General features: G+C 48.2%; 1 protein-coding gene across 1 annotated transcript; it reads right to left on the bottom strand.

Moving 5' to 3' along the window:
- Positions 1-1320: 1320 nt before the first annotated feature.
- LOC138723359 (tudor domain-containing protein 5-like) lies at positions 1321-17035 on the bottom strand. Its single transcript, XM_069862305.1, is given in 15 exon segments — positions 1321-1394; positions 2196-2400; positions 4413-4559; positions 6318-6485; positions 7875-8004; positions 8725-8910; positions 9785-10008; positions 12787-12914; positions 13656-13934; positions 13937-14068; positions 14729-14861; positions 14863-14925; positions 15307-15374; positions 16572-16712; positions 16768-17035. Coding segments are annotated over 15 exon segments (2346 nt in total).
- Positions 17036-20881: the final 3846 nt, after the last annotated feature.

The raw sequence follows: 20881 nt of genomic DNA, 5'->3' as shown, positions 1-20881 counted from the left end.
CAGGTCCCACGTGCTGCAGCAGAAAGGGTGCTGTTGGGACAAACACCCCATCGCCCGGTGCTCCGAGCAAGCTCAGCTCCCTTTCATCCGCTCCCTTCGCTGGACGACAAACGTGTGAGACAAGCCCCCAGTCTGAAGCCAGAAACCTCCCCACAGGGTTGTACAGCCCCTGCCTGCTCAAGCCATAGCTCCCCACCTCTCTGCTCCCATCTCCTTCACTAGCTTCCCCTCCCAAGAAGCCCCAGATTCTCTCTGCCTTTTTTTTTTTTTAGCCCTTTCACACATCCAAATCCACCCCCAAATGCTGAAATCAAAACAAAATAGTCACAACATCCTGAAAGAGTTTGGGTTGAAAGACAGCTTTAAAGATCGTCTCAGACCATCAATAAACTTCTTATGCTGGGCTTTTAACTGTTTCAGCGTTCGTGTTAAATCCCACCTTGAGCCTTTCTTGGGGCTCAGCAGCAAAACACACCTCTGGCACATTTCGGGGTGGGCAGAGCGGCCCCTGAAGCCCTGAAGAACAGTCCAGGCAGCAGCAAAGCAGCTGAATGTCAGCATTCGCAGCCAGGGCGCATCTCTTCCCACAACTTTTCTCTGCATTAATAAACTCAGGCCCAAGAGGATTACTTGCCACAGGCAAAGAGCTACAAAAACACGGCCAATGTCAAGCTTCAAGCCTTTTCTTACTGGATTCTTTATAGATCTCATTCAATATCTGTACCACGGGATTCCCGATGCTTCGTAGGTCTGGCATCCCGATCCATCAACAATTCAGAGCATCCTTCTCTCGGGGAAGGAGATTTCCTTTGGCAAGTTCTCAGCATCACCACGGACTGAGGCCACAGCTGGGATACAACCACCTCTCCTAAGAGCAAGGAGCGTGTGGAGCATCCGTGAAGTCAAAAATCAAAAAAACATTTCCCCACACAACGTCAAAACTGCTTGTGCACTGAGGGAGTGAGGGATAGGTAGTCCACTTCCCTCTCCTAAACTTAGAAGATATATAGCACAACGTCACACTCTAACGCAGTGCTTCAGAACAACAACCAAGAGCAATAAATCAGTACCAAATCAAACTGTTTTCCTGAAACATTAAACACTTCTGAACAAAGAAAATAACAGCGTGGTCATACCGCTGGCTTTTGCTACTCCAGGCAGCCTTCCTTGGCAGTTGCTCAGCCTTCTTCCCCTCTTCTCAAGTTCTTTCTCAGGCTGGGGAACCACTGCAAGTAGGAACCGCAAGTGGCTAAGCGAGCAGCTGGGAACAAGGCAGCTAGCGTGACAGGAGGGACAAGCAGTTTCAGAGACGGCGCTTGGTCACACAGCCCGCTGGCACCGCACAGGCCAACCTCGGCACTTCTGGGCAAGTCTGTTCCTCACTTCCTCTTTCCCTGCATAAGGAGGAACACAGAAAAGAAAGACGGCATCAACAATGGCAACTCTCAGAGCTCCACTTTAGACTGATGTCCCTTTTGCCTAGACCTTACCGGGTCATGGCGAGAGGGCTTTCTACTGCACATCTCTTCGGTGAGCCCAACGCAGTATAATCTGAGAGCCTCTCTCCCTCTCCTCCCAGTGCTGCTACTCAATTCACATCTGATTTCCCATCCGTTTCCCCGAGGGGGGAAGTCACATGTGAATTGAGTAGCTCCTGCCCAGAGAACCGGGCCTCCACTCCACAGAGAGCGCAGACAGATCCGTTCCGAGGCACAAACAACAGGCGCCGCCTTTGGCAAGTCAACTGGCCTTGTAAAATGGGCAAAGCTCATACAGGTTGGTGGATCCTTTCATCATTTGGAAGACGAACACCCACACAGGGACCTTACAAAGTTAAAAAACTGCTTTTGTCCCTTACCTCTGGCAGTCAGAGATTCAGTATGAAATGAACACGGGCTAGCATGGAGAAACAGACTTCTGCACGAAAACAGCCTGAAGTCTAGAAAAGACAGCAAAAATCAGAGAAATAACCCTCAATGCACTTGTTCCCACGAAAGACCAAACCGATGCATTGCACCTGGTTATTTACTATCGTCGTATCTCCACCCCACAGGAACACCAACGTTTCCACCTGTTCTAGCAAAACAGCAGCACTAGTCCCAAGGTGCCCAACAGCGACTGCAAGAGTCGCAGCACAGTTACAGGCTGCTCAGTTTTCTGCTGTGTTCAAAGTTTACTGACAAATCTATTCGTACTGTTATGGTCGTCCAGCATAAATGGCGCTGCCATAAGTAGAACAGCGGGATGCAGAGCAAGACGTTGGGCCTCGTTGGGAAATCTTTCTGTCCGATCAGGGTCATCTTGGCTCATTCCTCTTGGTTGCCTGGAGCAGGTATAAATGTCTTCCACCGACTTGAAGAAGACAACTGGTATTGAGGACTCTTCAAGAGAGGGAAGTGTCTGCAAAGGTATATCAAAAACTCATGAGAAGGCACGATTAGTACATTCGCTTCATCGGCTGCCCTGGTCTGTATCCTCTCTCAATTGGAAGGAGAGCAACTGGATAATTTAAAAACAAAACACCAGTAATTACTAACAACTTTGGCCAAAGGGCAGCTCTCCTGCACAGCAAGCTGGAAAGAGGGACACATTAGCACAAGATACAAATCACCATGTCTTAGCAAAGAGCGAACAGCTGGCTCACCTCTCGGCAGCCCCACGCAGAACAAATTATGGCAGCAGAGGGAGTTTCTGCAAGGGAGCGGGAACAGAGTCAGAGGCCGTGGCTCTGCATTTTTGCTCAAATTAAGCAAGTTCCAGGGACGATTACCCACCTTTCGGCCACAGACAGGTAATACAGCCAACGTTTGTATTTGTTAACGCAGCCCGGACAAGAAAAATAGCGAAACAACAGACAAGCAACTATTCCCCTTGCCCAAGTACGGCTGTTCAAAAATCCGGTACTTGCTCTCTAGGCTTCTTCTGTTGTCAAGGCAGCAGAAGAGAGCCATCCATCCTCACAAGGGGTGAATCGCCATTCAAAGCTGCTTCACACTTTGGTGGAAGTGTGTTCAGAGGATTAGCCCACAAAAAAACAATTGTTTTCACAAAAAAAAAAGGATTTAAACAACATAAACTGGACTCCCCAGGGGACCACAAGGTGCTCCTGAAGCAGCACGGAGAGCTACACGGCTGGGCAGCAGAAATTCTGTACTGATAGGACACCCATACAGAATAACTTGGGTGAGAGGTGAATCCAATTAACCAACCGGACTCTGCTCGATACCCACCAGCCCACTGTAAAATCCCCACCTGACATGCAGTAAAAATAAAAACTGCTAGGACAAGAGTTTAAAAAAAAAAAAAAGAACCAAACAGATGTAAAAGATGACTATCACCTCCTCTTGCCACCCATGCTATCCTCACTGGGACAGGCAGCATCACTGCCACTCCACAGCAAAGCAGAAACAGACAGGGTGCAAGGGTGGACGCTAAAAATGTCTGTTAGCACACAAGAGGCAGATGAGAGCAGGTACCCTAGAGAGTGTTTGAGGAGCAGGGAGTAGCCAGGCCTTCTCTGCTCCAGTTAGCAAATCCCTATGCTTTGGAACTCGCCGTTTAATACTTGTGGGGAAGTACTTAAGTCAGCTCACAAGGACCCTATTGCTATCTGCTCATCTGCCTACTTCTCATCTCACCTCATTGTACTTTCTCCCCACGCTTCCTAGGAGAGGTTTTCCCTCCTCTCTCCTTCTCTCAAGGTCCCTTTCCAGCTTGCTTTCCCTCCATCCCCTTCAGGTAACATCTCCCAGCGCCACCAGTTCTTCCAGCTCTGCTTTAGACTATCTGAGAGCCAACTTCCCCCTCGTCCTTCTACAAAGCGCTTTGTCTCAGTCACTCTCAATCTCCAGATGGGTAAGGAGCTGCGGATATCCAAAACCTTGCAGGCACACTCCCATTTCCAGCTCTATAACACCTTCTGTGACTCGACAAACCCTGAGTGACACCGGCTCCCTGCTGAACCCAAAGGAGAGCGCAGGCCAAAGGCCATGCTGCAGGCCCGGCCAGACTCATTACCATTATCATTAACCACTATTTAAGCAGTAAAGTTGTGTTACTGGTGCCACACAATGCCTCAAAGCACAGCCCAAAATGCCACCCTCTCAAACCCATCCCCCTAACCCAGGGGGGACCTCTGAGTGATCCAGGAAAACCCCACAATGACTCCCAGTAACCCTCAGGACTGTGCATGAAAGAGAAAGAAGAGTAGTCTGCTTCCCACCACACCTCAATGCACCAGCAGAGCACTAGTCGAGCACCCAGAAACAACAGCAAGGAGGAAAACACAGCCCCGAGGCCATGCCAGACGCTTTAAAAAAAACAAAACAAAAACCACAGGTCAAAGCAATTCACACAACCTAAAACCAAGAATAACCCTCCTCAACTGCAATAGCTCTGCTCAGGGCTCTCACCTTAGCTTCTGCGATGAGCTCTGGAGGACTTTCTTTTGTATCCTCCTGTGCAGGTTCAGGGTCTCGGTCCGTTGTGCTTTGCACACTGGCTTCATCCAAAGCTGGCCACACATCCCCCTCTAACTCCTCCTCAGCAGAGAGGTGCCACTGCCAAGGAGACGGACAAAGCAAGGAAAGCTACTGACTCCCACTTTCATTTCTGTACTCCACAGGAAAACTTACCACCTGGAAAGGACAGTTTTATCTGAGCAATCTTTTCTGGTTATTGCTTGCTGCCTTCTGAGGAATTTCACCATGGAGAAGTGCCTTCACACAGCACAGCTGAGACAACTCAGCGTCCAGCCATTTCGCACTTAAGGGCAGAGGAGGGGGTCGAGTTAATCCTGACAAGGCAAATCTAACATTGGACAACACAAAGGGAGTTCCCCACTGCCAAAGAGGAGTTCCCAGAAAACGCTAGCCGAGCAGTACCAAGAGTCAGACGTATTTCATCCCAGTTCTAAACACTTTGAGCAATTATTAGAGTTGATACTGATGGTGACATCGGTGATGCACCGAGGAGGAGAGGAATCGTTTCGAGCAACTAAACAGAATAGCAGAAAAGAGAGGATTACTGTTCCTGGAAAAGGATTCTAAGACCCTTCAAAACAGAAGAAAACCTGAAGGCACTTAACATTCCTCTAGTCTCCAAATTGCCAGCTCTGTCTGACGTTTACACACATGGATCTTGCTGCACTTAACCAGATTTTACCATAAAAATCACAATAAACTCAGATTTGCAGAGTCTCGGTCACATTCATTTCTCCCACATAAAGACGATGTTTGGGACCTTCAGTTCAGATGATGTATTGACAGTGCAAGCCCACCAATATCCAACACGTGCAGCTTATAGTTTCCCTAGCCCAGACACACAGTTGGCTAAAATAAAACCTGGCTAAAATGACCGCTTTACAAGTTACCGACACTACAGTAACTCTTACGTTTTTACGTTTCAGAGGAATGTCAGAAAAACAGCCCTGGAGCCGGCCCACTGCTGAACACTTCAACAGCTGACAGTTACTTGGCGTCAGTAGTAAAATGTGTCATGAAAAAACTACAATTTAAATCACACAAAAGTAGAGAGAGTGACCTGTAAAACAACACCCCTGGTGTTTCTAACGGTACCGTGCTAGACTGCGCTCAAGACCTGGATTTTACTCCCTGCTTAACCCCTCTGTTCATCATTCTTTTTCATCCATTAAATAATAGCAAAGGGCTCCTCTCTTCAACCTGCTCTGAAATCAAAGGCGTACAGCAGTATCCAGACCTGGGTATCGGTCGCTTTTAGAGTTAACTTTTAAAAAAAACTCCAGTCGTGTACAACTTTAACCCCTGTAACAACCAAGACTGCAAATGGATTCCTTTCGGAGAAGTTTAAAATGAGCAAGACCCTTAAGGCAAACAAGACATCACTAGTTCTTCTGCTCCTTTCCCACACGTAAATGACACCCCGAGTTATTACACATCCTTTGCCAAACCCCAGAGACACTAGAGGAGACCACACCACCTTTTGGCTCCTGGGGTGCAAACTAGGAAACTGCTAAGTCAAACTGATCTCAGGGATCTGGTACTGGTCTGAGTTCTTGGAGTCCATTCTCCCTCTAACTCAAAAACGATGGTGCGTATGGAAGGTTGGAGAACTCACTGAGCACAGACTCCCTGACGTCTGCAAAGGGATCAGAGGTCAAGCAGCGACGGACGTATTTATGGTCCACGTGTAATTGTTGTTACGTCACGGTTCTGCTTGCTTTTTATAAAAGCAAAGGAAAAAAAACCACTCCACAAGACACTGCATAGGACTAAGCCAACACATCTACTGATCCCTGGAGCCAATTCCACTGAACGATAGTCACACCGCAGCCAAACTCTCACCTGTTCCCACAGTTCATCCTCATCCAGCTTCGAGCTTGCTATGTCACTATTTACGTTCAAAGATTCCTGCTGCGAGCGAAGGTGTGGCTCCACGGGTTCAGCATTCTCCTGCTTTCTGCTGGGCTCAAGATACAAGGCTGAAGGATTCACTTCCTCAAATCCCTACGAACAAATAAAACCCCAACAGCTGAGTCAAGAAAAGTAAGTTGTCACCACCATAAAGAATAAAAAGAATTCTAATGGGTTTTACAAAGAAGCACACCACCCACAAGTGAGCTCTGAATTCTTGGAGAAATTGTCTTACTAAGAAAATCAACTCCCTCCAGCAATAAAATCACCCAGCAATAGCCCCCTACCCGCTAAATGGAACACGCACACGCAAAAAGACAATTATTGGATTTAATCCTGCCAAAATACGCATTCTGCATCTACTAAACGAAACAACAGATACGAGCACTCCGGGCTGCAAAGCCTGACTTTCTGCTGAGATACAAAACTGTTGCAGCACCTTTCTAAAGGTTTTCGTATCCACAGACTTCTTGCTGAAACGGAGCTGAGACATTCAGGCAACACTGATGGGCCTAAATCATAAATGCTCTCTGTGCTGGCTCACAGCTTCAATCTCTGCTCAAGGCACAACATGCAATCTACCCTGGTTACACCGTCCAGCACTATACATGTCACTAGCAAAGAAAGAGACTTTGTAAGCCAAGACCATATCTATAATTCAGTTTAACGGCACAACCAATCTCCGGGGCCTAGAGCAGGAAAGGCCAAAATTATTTATTTAACTACCCTGTTCCTCACTCAACTGCCCGTGCCACTGGCTAGCAGAAAAAATGGATATCAGACTGGATATCAGACAAAAAAAATTTCACAGAAAGGGTCATCGGGCACTGGTAGAGGCTGCCCAGGGAGGTGGTTGAGTCACTGTCCCTGGAGGTGTTTAAAAGACAGGCAGACAAGGCGCTCAGGGACACGGTTTAGCGGCAGATAGGAATGGTTGGACTCTACCATCCAACCTGGCAATTCTACGATTCTATGCAGCGCTACTTGAAGCCAGACAGTAACATCTAATGGACTTGCTCTCATGGTCTGGATGACTCGGAGGCCTCAACTTATGACTAACAAAACCTACCGGATTTAACAATGTTTAGAAAAGTTACAAATACAACTCCTCAATTCCATCCCAGCTTGGCCTCATGTTCAGAACATCTATTTTCCTTTTCGGCAATATTAACAAGCTAATCCACTTTAAAAATCCGTACCGAAACCTTCTAATCCACTCTTAGAAGTCAGGATGAAAAGAGTTTGTTCTGCTAAACCAGAACATCTCTGCTGTATCATCGAATTCCACCTTAACCAAAAAGAAAGCCGTCACCATAGACACCGTGGGATACAGCCCCAAAACAGTAAATTGCAGGGAAGCAGGGAATACCGGTTTTGCTCTTCACAAAACTACTTGCTTCAAGGTAAAGATCTCTCCACTACAGGCACCCAACCAATCCTTTCCCTGCCTTTCCTGTCAGAAGCACACGCCTCCCTCCTGACCTGGGAAGGAACGTTCTTCCCACAGATGTCAGCACATCCCCTACTGCTCAAGACAGCGTGGAAGTAGATATCGTCCTTAGTGGCTGCGTCACACAGGAAGAGATGACAAATGCCAGAACTTCCTCCTCTTCTGGGTTTTAAGATCAGCTTAGGAATAGAGAGGCACATATCGCATTTTGTGCTTACGAATAAAGCCCGACAGCAGCTTTGGAAAACACTCCGTAGCCAGAGAAGGGGCACAGCAGAAATAGCAATAACAACTGGTCCCTTACGCCTTCCCTTGCCCAAGCATCCTCTCCTCATAACCTCTTTTGATAAGAAAGTTATGGACAGAGAAAAATCACTTTTGAAACACAGAATGCCTATGGCCAGGCATGAATAGAGGCAAATGAGAGGGCAGAAGCAAATATGGGGAAGGTACTGAATTACAGAGGAGAACGAGTACCTCTGACACCACAAATGCTCCCAACTGGGAGGATGTCTGTTCAAGAGATGTTTACGTCCATTCACAAAACTCAGGGAAGAGGATTAGGGAGCTTGCTCGAAAGGGACAGAAAGGGGCAAGAGTGAATAAAGGAAGAGGAAAGGGTTTAGCCCACAGCGATGATAAGCAAAGGGCTTGGAGTGATCTGCACCGCAGATCTTGTTCTTAACGTCACCTCACGCATTAACATGTAAGCAAGGAAGTACCTGCAAGGCACTGCTACGGGGAAAAAAAATCCAAATAGACACTTTCTAGGAAACCCGCGTGGTGGGACGTCTTCCTGGAGAGTGACAGGCCCAGCAGCCTCACCCTCATCCCTGGGAAGGCGATGGAACAGCTAATCCTGAGAACCATTTCCAGGCAAACCTTCGGACGATTCCCAGGTTTCCGTAATCTGCGTAGAACACCTCTGCTTCTTGGTCATTGATCACGCGGTGGATGATAACGCGGTACCACCATTTTGAGACCGTTACACAGCAAAGCTGTCCAGGACGTACTGAAGACTCAGGCATGACAGAACGATCAGAAACAAGTTTACTCAAGTAACAGTGTCTGCCAGAGATCACAATGAAAAACTGTGCTTGGTAGGGCGCAGGAGATGGATAAACAGAAATACACTTCAGGGTTCAGAAGAATCCTCATTTCTCAAAGCCTCCACGAGACGGATTTTCAGGAGTTGTTCTAATAGATAGTTTATGTTTCTGTTCTACTTAAACCAAGTGACAATAAATACACAAACCTAAACTTTTAACATTTAAATTGTATTCTTGGGGTCCAACAAAAAGTTAACTAATGGGCGCTAATCAGCGACTAAATACAGCCATTCTAGTCGTTCACTTTTAACATTACCCTGACTTGGCACAGGGCTTCTTACGAGCCAGGTTCCGGAGTCCTGGCTTACACACACAGTACCTGTCTGCAGCCTGCGATCACACGGTTGCCCCACGGACATCCAGTATTTACTTTGGCACACAACTAACAGCAACTGCAGCGTAGTGGAAGAGTCCCAAACGCACAACGTACCTGACAGACAAACCCACTGATGGGGTTTTGCTTTCAAATATAGATATGACTAACGCTTATTACCTGCTGCTTTTGGTAAGTGCTGGAGATGGAAGTAAAAGCCTTAACCAAGCACATCAGCAATAGCAATGTCAACAATACAGAACCCTCAAGTTCCTTTCCACAACTTTTCCAGGCTTTTAAAGTTTAAGGCCGTCTAGGACACAGCCAAACTATTAGCGATACTTACTGCTTGCTAGATAAAAGGAATGGGGAAGCATTATGATTATGTGATTTAGTACGGCACTGGCATCTCCATATCCAGAAGTCAAGCCTGTAGTGACGGTAACAAACAGCTGGGTGCCCTGTTCCCTCAGTGCAAATACCCAGGTAATAGCACAGAATCAGCATAGCACGTCCTCACCTCATCTCAAACATCATATCCTGGAGTTTATCGGATGTTTCTGCGTGGCACGCTTGGATGTAGAACCGGCTAGGAGAGATTATACATTCCACAAAGACTCCCACCAAACACAAGCGCTCCAATGGTGGGAAACTGCAAAGGCTTCTGTCCTGAACAGCATCAGGGGGAATTTCTGGAGTCGTTGCCAGATTGAAGATTGACAGCTTCAAATCTAAATCTTGACACTACAAAGGGACAAGAGGAAAGTAGCGCTCAGAAGTCTTGCTACGCCCTGAACACACATAACTGGCCTCTGCATTAAGGTAAAAAAGTAGTTCTGCTTTCCTGGGAACCCATGAATTACTGAAGATCAGAGAATCCCAACAAATAGCGCAAACTCGGATTAAAACTGTCCCTGGGATCCTAACACCTATTTTCACACCCTCCACCTTCCTTCTCTCTTTCCTCCCTCCAGTGTAAAGAGGGGTGCAACAAAAATACCTTCCTCATATTCCTTCAAGGAATAAAGAAGAGGAACCGATGACACGTTATGTATTTAGACAAAGATATTGAATGGCTACTGATAAAGAGAAAAAAAAAAATCAAAAACTCACACCAAAAAAACCCACCTGCTTGTTGGATTTTACCCCAAAGATGCTGTTTCTATCTTCTGTCCCCATGAAAGAGCACATGACTGAAGCAGAAAAACTAGCTGAAAACAATTCAAGACACAGAAGGCACAAATGCATCTCACACACACCAGAGCTATTTCCCAAAAGATAAAAACATACAAACGCTACAAATCCTATTCTTTTCTCATTCTAGGCAAATTTGTACATCAGTTCTTGGCACAGCTTGCAATTTTGCATCATTCTTTAGCTGCTGTAAACTTTATTCCACTTGAACCAGCGTGCATGGAAACCTTAATCAGACATCAGCTACTTTCACTGCCTCCAGAGATTCGGTTTGTGCCAACAAACAGCACTCCTCCAGCGTCCAGAAGTCAAAACTATTCCAGTTTTACTCATTGTGAATATGCTACGAGTTACCACTGCATCACACACCAGACAACTTACAGGAAATTTGTCTTCCAGCACACCCCACTGCTTACACGGCTACGGTCAACCGAGAGACAATACTAGCCCTTCGAACCGTTTTTTAAAAAAGCAGATTAGAGTCTCTCCTGCAGACTGAGCGAGGAAGAACACCCTTGAATTCTTTTTGTTAAAAACTTTGACTAAAACATTGAGTTAACCAGGCAGTTAACATTTTTGAGTTAAAGAGTACCTGAGGGAATTCTTGCCTGAGCAGCAGCAGCACCTCTAAAATCCCCTTACATTTCATGGATTTCCTCCCAGAAGTGCCAGTCAACAGTGATATTGCCAAGGGACAGGTTTGCTCCATGAAAGCTCCTCGTGTCAGACTGTTACGGGCACACGTGATGTTTATCACGTAGTTCACACGTTGGCAGAGACAACAGACACTTCTTTGAAAGACGTAGAAATGTCTGCTTAAAAAACACCTTCACAAAATAGCAAGAAAATTATAAGAAAAAGGTAAACAACCGAACACACTGTAAAATTAGCCCTAGAAGAGGCACGGCTCGTAAGACTGGCTAACTCCTTGCCTTAAGCCAGAGCAGCAGCTGCCAAGAGTGGTGTGGATGACAACTTTCCTTCTGCTCGGCACGGCAAGAAAAAGCTGCCAAGAGCAGCACCTCTATATATTTGACCCTTCTCGGGGCCGAGCAGATTGACTCGGCCCTTGTCCCTCATTTGTCCCTTACAACGCTTCCGCTATTGGCGTCTCATCACCAGATACTTCCATACCTTACAGCAGGCCAGGAATCAGGTCGCATCTTTCCCCTCAACTTTGCAGCATCTTGAAATCTTGGTTCACTGCCTACCCAAACACATTCCAGCTCACTTTCCTCCTCTCTAGGGCACTTTTAAAACAAACCAGCAAAACTGGTGCTTCACGGCAAACACGAGTTGTACAAACACGTTCCAAGACTCGCCCTGCTAGAATCTTTAAACAGATTCCCTTTGCGACACATAACAAGAAAAAAATGGGGCTACGTGGACCATCTCTCTCCCTTTTCTACCCTTCCCACAAGCAGACTTTGTTTGATCTAGGGAAATTCCCCACGGACTTCATCCCACCAGACGACAAGGTCTTATCAGAAGAGCCTGCCAAAGTTTTCTAAAGGGTATGTTTCTTGAAACACCGCAGAAAGTCCGACTCGTAGCCCTAAGCTTTCAAGTTCATTAAGTGAACAGCACACCAAATTCAGAAAGAATCCCTGCAACCCTTTCCCTGTCTAGGTACTCCAACTGTACAGTTGTGTAGAACCACCAGATGAGCTTGGCAGAGGAAATAATTCGCAGCAGGAGAACTTTCCTGAGAAAACAAAGGCCTAAAGATGCTCAAAAGAGGAAAAAAAAATAGAGGGGGCACAAAGAAATTCTCCCAAGCAGGTCTGGCAGGTCAGAGCCTCTGTACTTCTCCATCCCTTTCTAAAAATACATTGCTAAACCACAACAACAGCAACAAAACTTTCAAGTCCAACCAAAGAGCAGAGTGGCAACGACAGCACTGAGGTCTCCAAGGACCATTCCTCAGCTCTGCCACGTAGCTGCTAGACACTTAAACCCATGCTACTGCAGCAGGGGAAATGCCACACAGCTACTCTCAGAAGAAGGCTATTAAGAACACAAAAAGAATTGTCTCCACTCTTATTGGGGAACAAGATTATGCTTTACTGGCTTTGGACGATCTCCAACAGAGATCTCAAGACCAGAAAGAGACAAGAAAAAGACCTAGGCTGGAGGGCACATAGAGTTATATATCAGGTCAGTATGACTCTGGTCACCTCCAGCCTCATCTAAACTAGGTACAATTTTTTTTTGGAAGCAACAGTGCATCAACAATACAAACCAAGCAAAAACAAAAGCAGTGAAAAAAATTATCACCCCCTGGACGAAGACATGACAAAGCTACAGATCACTCATCCTGCCACTTACTTGTTTGAGGACATCACTCATATCTAGTGCTTGTCCTTCCACCGGCTCTGACTTCTCTTCTGCCGGCAGGTGAAACCACTTGGCATCACGGATGGGTTCCAAAGGAGGCATCTCAATTGCAGGTGCAGCTGTAAAGAGAGTTTAGTTGTTATTCTTTATTTACATATTAAGCAGAAGGAGAATACACCTGGCCATGAAAGCGTACAAGTACTAGTGCCATTTTCCTCATCTCTTGTAGCACCCACAGTCACGGGGATTTGCTTGAGAGGCATCCTTCGCCGTACTAATAAATTCAAGCAAAATGAAACACACTTGCTCTTGCAAGCATGACAGGGGCTAAATAAATTCCTAGAATGATGCTAAGAAAAGTCAGGCATTTGGCAGGAACCTTATGCAATCCTCTGCTTTCTCTCATAGTTGTTAGGGGAACGCTGAGGATATCTACAGGCTCTTCTTCAGAGAAGCAGTATAGCTATGCCTTTCAGATTAGTGCTTCAGCCTCAAAAAGCGCATCTGGAAGGCTTTACCAGCCTGCGGAGCCGACGTGCCAGAGATCCTTCTAGTTTTATTACCTGTTGCCTGGAATTACTAGAAATTCCAGTCCTATACACGCATTCAGAAAGGGGCTTAACATCCCTTCTTTCACCTCGCACTGAAAAACAGTGGCAAACCGTAGAAAACTTCCAGTTAAGCTCTCTGCTACCACAACAACACCCTTGTAACAGCTGCTTCTACAGTACCTCGCAGCCCTTCTGCGCTAAAGCCTAGGGAAACCAGGACTACGACAGCTACTGGAAAGGCAGCAACATCACTTGAAACACAGCTGCTTGGCAGCTACATACTTCCAGTTAAATAATACCCTCCCTCACCTTCTGGCACCTCTTTGTGCGCCCCACCGTGCGGCACCTCTTCCTTCGCTGTCTCACCTTCCAGCTACTTCCTCAGGGTCAGCAAGGAACCTGCTTTTGTCTGCTCAACAACAATGATATCGGACACACTTTCAAGGACTTGAAATACAGAGACAAATCCATATCGCCTATACTGGAACGGCCGGCCAAAGCGTCTGCGATAGGCCCTCTCAAAGTTCCTGAGCAGAAGTGGTGAGGAACTCAGCAGATCCTGCAGCTCAGCCTTCCCAGTCGCTGGCTGCGAGGGAGACACTTTGTGTTCCTAGAGGGAAAAGCAGCACGTGCCTTCACAGCATCACTCTTTCGTGACTTAACACTTTCCTCCTGCCTGGCAACCAGTTTTGCAATACCTTTGGTGGTCTCATCTGCAATGGCTACCAAAGAAAGAAAGAAAGAAATTATGAGATTACCAAGACAGCAAACTACTGAAAGCTTTATACAAGCAAAGGTCCTCCTCTTTCCTATTCTCCCCACCCTCTTCAGAAGCAGGCGTGTCTTTCAAAACCAATCACGCTAGATCGCATTTCCAACAGGGTAACTTTTACTCTCCCTTTGTGAACTGAAATGAACCAGATGAAACAGCCAAGAACCAACCTGCACCCTCATCCCTAGAAATCCAGATCCAAGCAGAAAGGCGGGTCCAATTCTTGGATACAGGATCACAAAAGGAAACTCATCTGCTGCAAGTTTTGTTGGGAAAATGATAAAAGTTCTTTGATACAGACTGAACTTCCTATAGAAACGTTACTGCAGTTTCTAAACCAAGAGCAGAGTGCAAAATGTACAAAAAGAACTGGAAGCCTCTGTTATTTTCCAGGAGGAAGGAGGAGAAAAGTACAAAAAGGCAGATTAAGACACAGTAAAAAACATCAACGGCAAAAAAATTAAACAGAGCTATATGAGAAAAAGAGTGACAGAGATACATGACCTACAGCTCTGGCAATTCATTCTGCACCTCCTGGTTTTAGAGCATCGCTTCATACCAGTATGAGGTTCCAAACAACTCCTCCACTTTTACGGAAATAAAACCTCACCTTTGAGGATAAACGTGCCTTTCTCCTGAGGACAGATTCTGACAACGTCAGGCATTTTTGCCACCAGCTCCAAGGTGGATTGGAAGCCCAGGTCACGTAGAGGGAGAGGTTTGCCCATCATGGCCATGTACTCCCCTCTCCAGCTGTGCTGGGGTTAAACCCTCTTTATCGGTAATAAGCAGCGACCTCACCTCCTTCTTCCAGGCGTGGGGTCTCCTTGCTCTGTCCTACGTGCCCCCTTGCCCCTCGCAGAGCTCCCTGCATCCCTAATCCCAGGCATGGGGAGTCCCCCCTGTACCCCTCACACAGCTCCCTGCATCCCTAATTCCAGCCCCAAGCGCTCCCTTGCCCCTCACAGAGCTCCCTGCACCCCTAAACCCGGGCATGGGGATTCTCTGCCCCTCAGAGAGACCCCCCTGCCCTTAATCCCAGGCGTGGGGTCTCCTTGCTCTGTCCTACGTGCTCCCTTGCCCCCCACAGAACTCCATGCATCCTTAATTCCAGGAAGGCAGATGCACCCTCGCCCCTCACAGACCATGAAGAACCTTCCCTGTACCCCCAAGCGCTCCCCTACTCACCACAGAGCTCCCTGGGCCCCTAATTCCCTCCTTCTCCTCCTCCTCCGCGAGGGCGGAGCCGCCGCCTCCTGGCGGGAAAATGGCGGGGTGGGGGAGGAGGAGGCGGGAATTTTCCCCTGTTGGAGCAGCCCCTGCGGGTCAGTGGCACCTGAGCCCCCCTTCTGAGGGGGGAAAGGCAGAGCCCGAGGGCCAAAAAGCACCAGCTGTGCTTCCCCGCTGGGCTCCACGTGCCCCCTTGCCCCTCGCACAGCTCCCTGCATCCCTAATCCCAGGCATGGGGAGTCCCCCCTGTCCCCCTCACACAGCTCCCTGCATCCCTAATCCCAGGCATGGGGAGTCCCCCCTGTGTCCCAAGTGGGAAACACTCATTCACTGGTAAAACCTTGAAAAGGATCAAGTCTTTGAGGCAAAGGCAATAACATTTTTGGTTTACAATTCGGCGCTGAGTTGGATGCCCTTCTAGAAAAAGGCCTCACGCTTTACAAAAGCAGTGGGTATATATACTAGTTTTAGGCAAAGAATAGTGTAAATCCTCAAAGAATGAAACGGAGGCAATGGCATTGCTGGACAGTGAGCAGCAAGAGGGAGGTATGGATTATGGAAGGGGAAGGGCTGGAAAGCTGTGGGCTCTTTGACCCTGTACGGCCACAGAATAACCCCGCACGGTGAGTGCCATCGCACCCGCCTGGCACAGACACAGTTTTCCTTGGGGTGAGACACGGGAGACCCCAGCCAGCCTCACAGCCTCCTGGTGCTGTAGAGCTAGAGTGATCACGCAGGTTCTTGGCATGTGAACCTCCCTCCAGACCTGCTGGCTCTGCAGAGAGCTCCAAAGGCAAAGGGGCAAGAAGGGAAGAGCTCGAGAAGATCTAAGTGGGAGACGCGCAGGGACGCTAACTTCACTGCTGGTCCGCCCTCTGGGTCTAGGTACCCCAGAAGGAATCTATTTCCAGGCCATACCTGCAGGTTTTCCCTCACAACAAAGGTCAGCCAGGTCAAGACGCCCCGTCCTGGCTTTGGGGAGATGGGGAAGGTCATTTTGACCCGAGCACCCCAGTCAGCCCCCACGCCTCGGTGTGACCGCTGGAGGGCGCAGGGAGATTTCAGTAGCACCAGCGGCTCGGTCCCACCGCATCAGGGAGCTGGGATGCGACTGAACTCCTGTTCCAAAGGGCCTGAGATCCTCTGACAGGGAAGGGCGCTTCAGGCTGTGCACGTTGAAATCAACTTCCTATTCGCCATCTTTCTCTTTGCCCTTAGCTCACCTCTCCCGACGAACTTCTGGGCTCCCAGGTCAGCCAACAAATTGCTCCTTCCAAACCCTTGGACACCGCTTGGTGCCTGCAGGTCTTCAGTCTGAAGGCTGCTCTCTAGTCGAGGCCCCACGGGGAAGCACGGCTCCATTTCTGGCAGTAAAGCGGGGACGAAACCTGTCGGTGCATCCTGGCAGCTCCTGCTCACCTGAGCCAGCTCCAGGGAGAGCAAATGGTTCACACGCGCCGGGTTTAGGCAAAGGCCAACACTGAAGCTGACGGGCCCGGGCGCTTGTCAGGCTGTCGGTATTTTGGGAGCTGGCCTCTGCTAACACGGTCCTTTTGTATTTCTCCCTAGGAGTAAAGTCTCCAGGTCTGGGCATCTGTGAGTGGCTTCTGACCATCTTGTCTTTCCTGTTCATCATAATGACCTTCCCCGTTTCTGTCTGGTTCTGCATGAAGGTGAGAATGGTCATGGGGCCTCCCCAGGCTTAGTAGTCGGTGTCTGATGTGGACGTAACTCACTGGTTCGGCACGTTTTGGACGTGAGCATAAAGCTTTTTCTGGGTCTAAGGTTCTATTTACACTTCTTCAACCCATCGTTAATTTTGACTTTCCTTCCTCGCACATTGCTGCAACAAAGGGCTGCACAGGGATCTTCCGCTACCTCTCAAATACTCCTGCTGAATTATCAGCAGGCAAGGGCTTAGGTTTCTCTTTTGCTGAACAGCTTGCAGGTCTGTTCACTTTCAAACATCGCCTTCAGCACACCCAGCCCAGAGAGAGTGGCACTGCAGCAGCAGGTAAATAGGTTTTGAATGTAAAATGTTAAGAGAGTTTGGTCTCTCAGGTACCGATGGATTTGCCCTCTTTTCCCCCTTTTCTCACATTTCTAGCGTGGCTACGAGTAGGCATATTTTGGTTCCCACTTCTGGGGAAATTTCACGTGAATCTTGCTCTCAACAAGGGTGTCAGTGTCATCCCTCGGATCTCACAGGGGTGAGCACATGCACACACGGTTCCCTCGGAGGCAAACAACAAGCACGCAAAATTTTAGCTCAGGATGTTTGAGTTTGGCCAGGCTCTGAGGAAGCAGAACGCTGGCCTCATCCTGGGAAAGCCCAGGCCCCTCTAACATGGGCTGCTCTCCCAAATCCTGGGTGTCTCGTGGCTGCTCCTTCTCTGCTCACACACAAGGCCAGCCAGCAGTTCTGTGTCAGGTCCTCTGCGGGGGTAAAGGGACACAGGGACAGGTAACTCCGGCAGCTCACACCTGCTGAAACCCTCCCTTTGCAGCGCATCCAGCTTTTGTTTCCCCTGCAGGTAGTGCGGCAGTATGAGAGAGCCATCGTTTTCCGACGTGGGCGTCTCCTTCCTGGCAAAGCCAGAGGGCCTGGTAAGGTGGTTACTGAGATCCCTCCAGCTGCGTCACTCCCCTTCCTCGTATGGAACCGAAGCTCACATGCTGGTGCCCTCCAAGCAGGCACAGCTACACAGGAGACGGGACGGCTTTGCTCCCTCTTAGGGCCAGTGGCTTCTAATGCCTTTTCCCATCACAGAAGCAGCCTCTTAATTAAAGCCCACGTATGTTCCTTTGCAGTTTTGCATGCGAAACCCTCCCCTGTTGTCCAGAGCAGGAGAGGCAATTCCTGAGAGCTGTCCCAGAAACGGGGCCCACGCCGCCTCTGGTCACTCGGAGTGGAGCTGGGCTACTGGCAGCCACCAGCGGGTCCTGGTCTGGACGCAGGAGGGAAGGCAGCCCAGGCGTGTGACGTGAAGCGGGTTGCGCATGGTTCCAGAAGCCTCTGGTTTTTTGGAAAGGGAAAAATATAGAGCGTAAGGAGCAGTGGCTGAGGGAACATGGGTGTCATCCCTTCCCCTTCACAGGGCCAGATGCACCTTGACACCCTAGAGCCTGGTCTTTCAATCCATCACCTCCGCAGCAAGGACAGACATAAACGTCCCCGTCCTCAAACCAAACAGGCAGGAGGACGGCGCAGGGTGAGCCTGGAAACGGGAAGGGGCTCAGTGTACAGGCAGGTTCTCCTGGGACAGGGGAACAAGCTGGGTCCCGTGTGCAGCCCCGGGCGTGAGATTTCACTCACACACAAACGCACACAGGTAACCAAGGATTTTGTCCCTAGTTCTGAGCTGAGAGGAAAGGGAAGAGGAGGAAGGGGCAGCCTTCATGGCCTGGCACTTCCCTGCAAGGTCCATCAGCTCTCTAGAGGGAAGGGAGGCTGTGCTGCTCCCGCTTCCGCTGGGGGTGCGGCAGGACAAGAGCTCAGCTGAGGGGCATCCGAAGCGTGAGAAGCGATCCATTGAACCAGCTCCCACCGAGCTGACAAGGGGGAATCCGGCTCACGTTGTATTTAACCAGCCCCTCGGCTCCCTGGAGTCGCCTCCTCAACACTCGGAGCTCCCATAATACTCTCTCTGCGAGTGCTTGCCGGCTTTTTCACAGCAAGGGCACCGCGCAAACCAGGCCCCTCACGAGTGGCTGGGAAGTGGAAAAAATCCCCCCCTTCGCGTCTCTCTGCTCACACGAGCATCTGAGCTCCAGGGGCATCCTCACGTACCAGTCATAGAATCATAGAATCATAGAATAACCAGGTTGGAAGAGACCCACTGGATCATCGAGTCCAACCATTCCTATCAAACACTAAACCATGTCCCTTAGCACCTCGTCCACCCGCGCCTTAAACCCCTCCAGGGAAGGGGACTCAACCCCCTCCCTGGGCAGCCTGTTCCAGTGCCCAATTGATGGATGGTTACGAACCAGAGGACGTTTAATGAGCACCCCCAGCACTGAGCAGCTTATGCTAAATGAAACAAAGGCACCTTAGCATAAGGCCTCACAGCTTTTGCACCGGAATTAAAGCTAACTTTGCAGAAGAAGCAGCTGCTGTAAATGACACACTGTCTTCAAGGTTTCTCTTTGCAACAATAGAGAGTCGTTCTACCCTAGACGCCTCTCATTTCTCAGGGGAAGCTTTCCTCGGTAGTCCTTGACTTGTTACTTTGTAGGCTATCAATTTGTAGACTGAAATGCTCACATAGCTATTTCTCATGGGAAAACATAATAATGTATTGTAACCAATGATTACTTGTTGCTAATGGAGAATTGTCAAATCAGCTTGTAAAACAATGGCTTGCTTCAGCAAGTAGGGTATAAAATGTGTTGGGAACTTCGATTAAATGGCTTCACTTGGATCATATTGATCACTGCGTGTTGTCCCATATTTTCTTTCGTCAAATGGCGCCCAACAATCATTGAACGTTCTCATGCAACCTCGAAGTCCCTTTTGCAAAAACAAAAAGGGGGAGGAGATGTATTAGTCCCTAGTGAATGAATTGCAAAAGCGACTTATGTGTTAATTTTTTTGTGTCTCACTGGAACCAGGAATAGCCCTCCAATCGTAATTCATCATCGATCACTGGAATCAGGATTGAATAACCAGGATCAGCAAGGCATCAAAGTACAGTACAAAGACTGGGATTCAGGCAAATGGGAAGGACCTGTTGAACTCAAAATTACTGGGAGAGGTTATGCTTGTGTTTTAACAGATACAGGACCTCGCTGGGTACCACAGAAGTGGATCAAGCCCTGGAAGGAGCGGTCGTCACTGGATATACAGAATCCGGACAACGAAGAGAGTATAAGGAAGTGCATCGACGGAGAGTAGCATGTGAAGAACGTGTAAAATGTGAACCTTGGGTGGAAACCGTATGTAAAGAATGCAATGTTTGTTTTTACCGAAAGGCATCGTTAACATGTAGATGGTGTGATCGATGTTTACAAAAACAATTCGAAATTATAGAACAAGCCATTAGAATTGCGACAGTCACAGGTCATGAACCAGGTTTTACATTTCGGTTCTATAGCAGTCAAATTGTGTGGCAAACAGAAATCAGAAATAAAAGTGATCTTATTTGTGTATTGAAAACAGTATGTAGCAAAAAATTATTAGTGCCTCATATTTGGACAGTAAATAGTGACAATTGGGACAGAACAGTAAAACAGTGTGAAAAGTGTTTTAGCTGGAAAAAGAAAAGGAGTCAAAAATGAAATCCTTCAGCGTCATTCTCTCTTGTGGCCTATTGTGTTTAGTAGCGGGAGTTCAATCGGTCACACTTGATATGGCTCTGACACAAAATTCACCGAATGTGTGGGTCTCTTGGGCCTACAAAGCCAATATTACTGACTTTTGTTTGTCGTTAAAGCAAGTAGGAGATCCTTTTAGAACCTGTCTGAGAGGAATAGCGTATTTGAACCTAGAAGACTTCTGAAATTGGACCACAGTGGACCACTGGTTGAAGAA

The sequence above is a fragment of the Phaenicophaeus curvirostris genome, chromosome 8 (genome assembly GCF_032191515.1).
Source record: "Phaenicophaeus curvirostris isolate KB17595 chromosome 8, BPBGC_Pcur_1.0, whole genome shotgun sequence".
In the NCBI taxonomy this organism is placed as follows: Eukaryota; Metazoa; Chordata; class Aves; order Cuculiformes; family Cuculidae; genus Phaenicophaeus; species Phaenicophaeus curvirostris.
The sequence above is the reverse complement of the archived record's forward strand: the minus strand, read 5'-3'. Positions and strand labels throughout refer to the sequence as shown.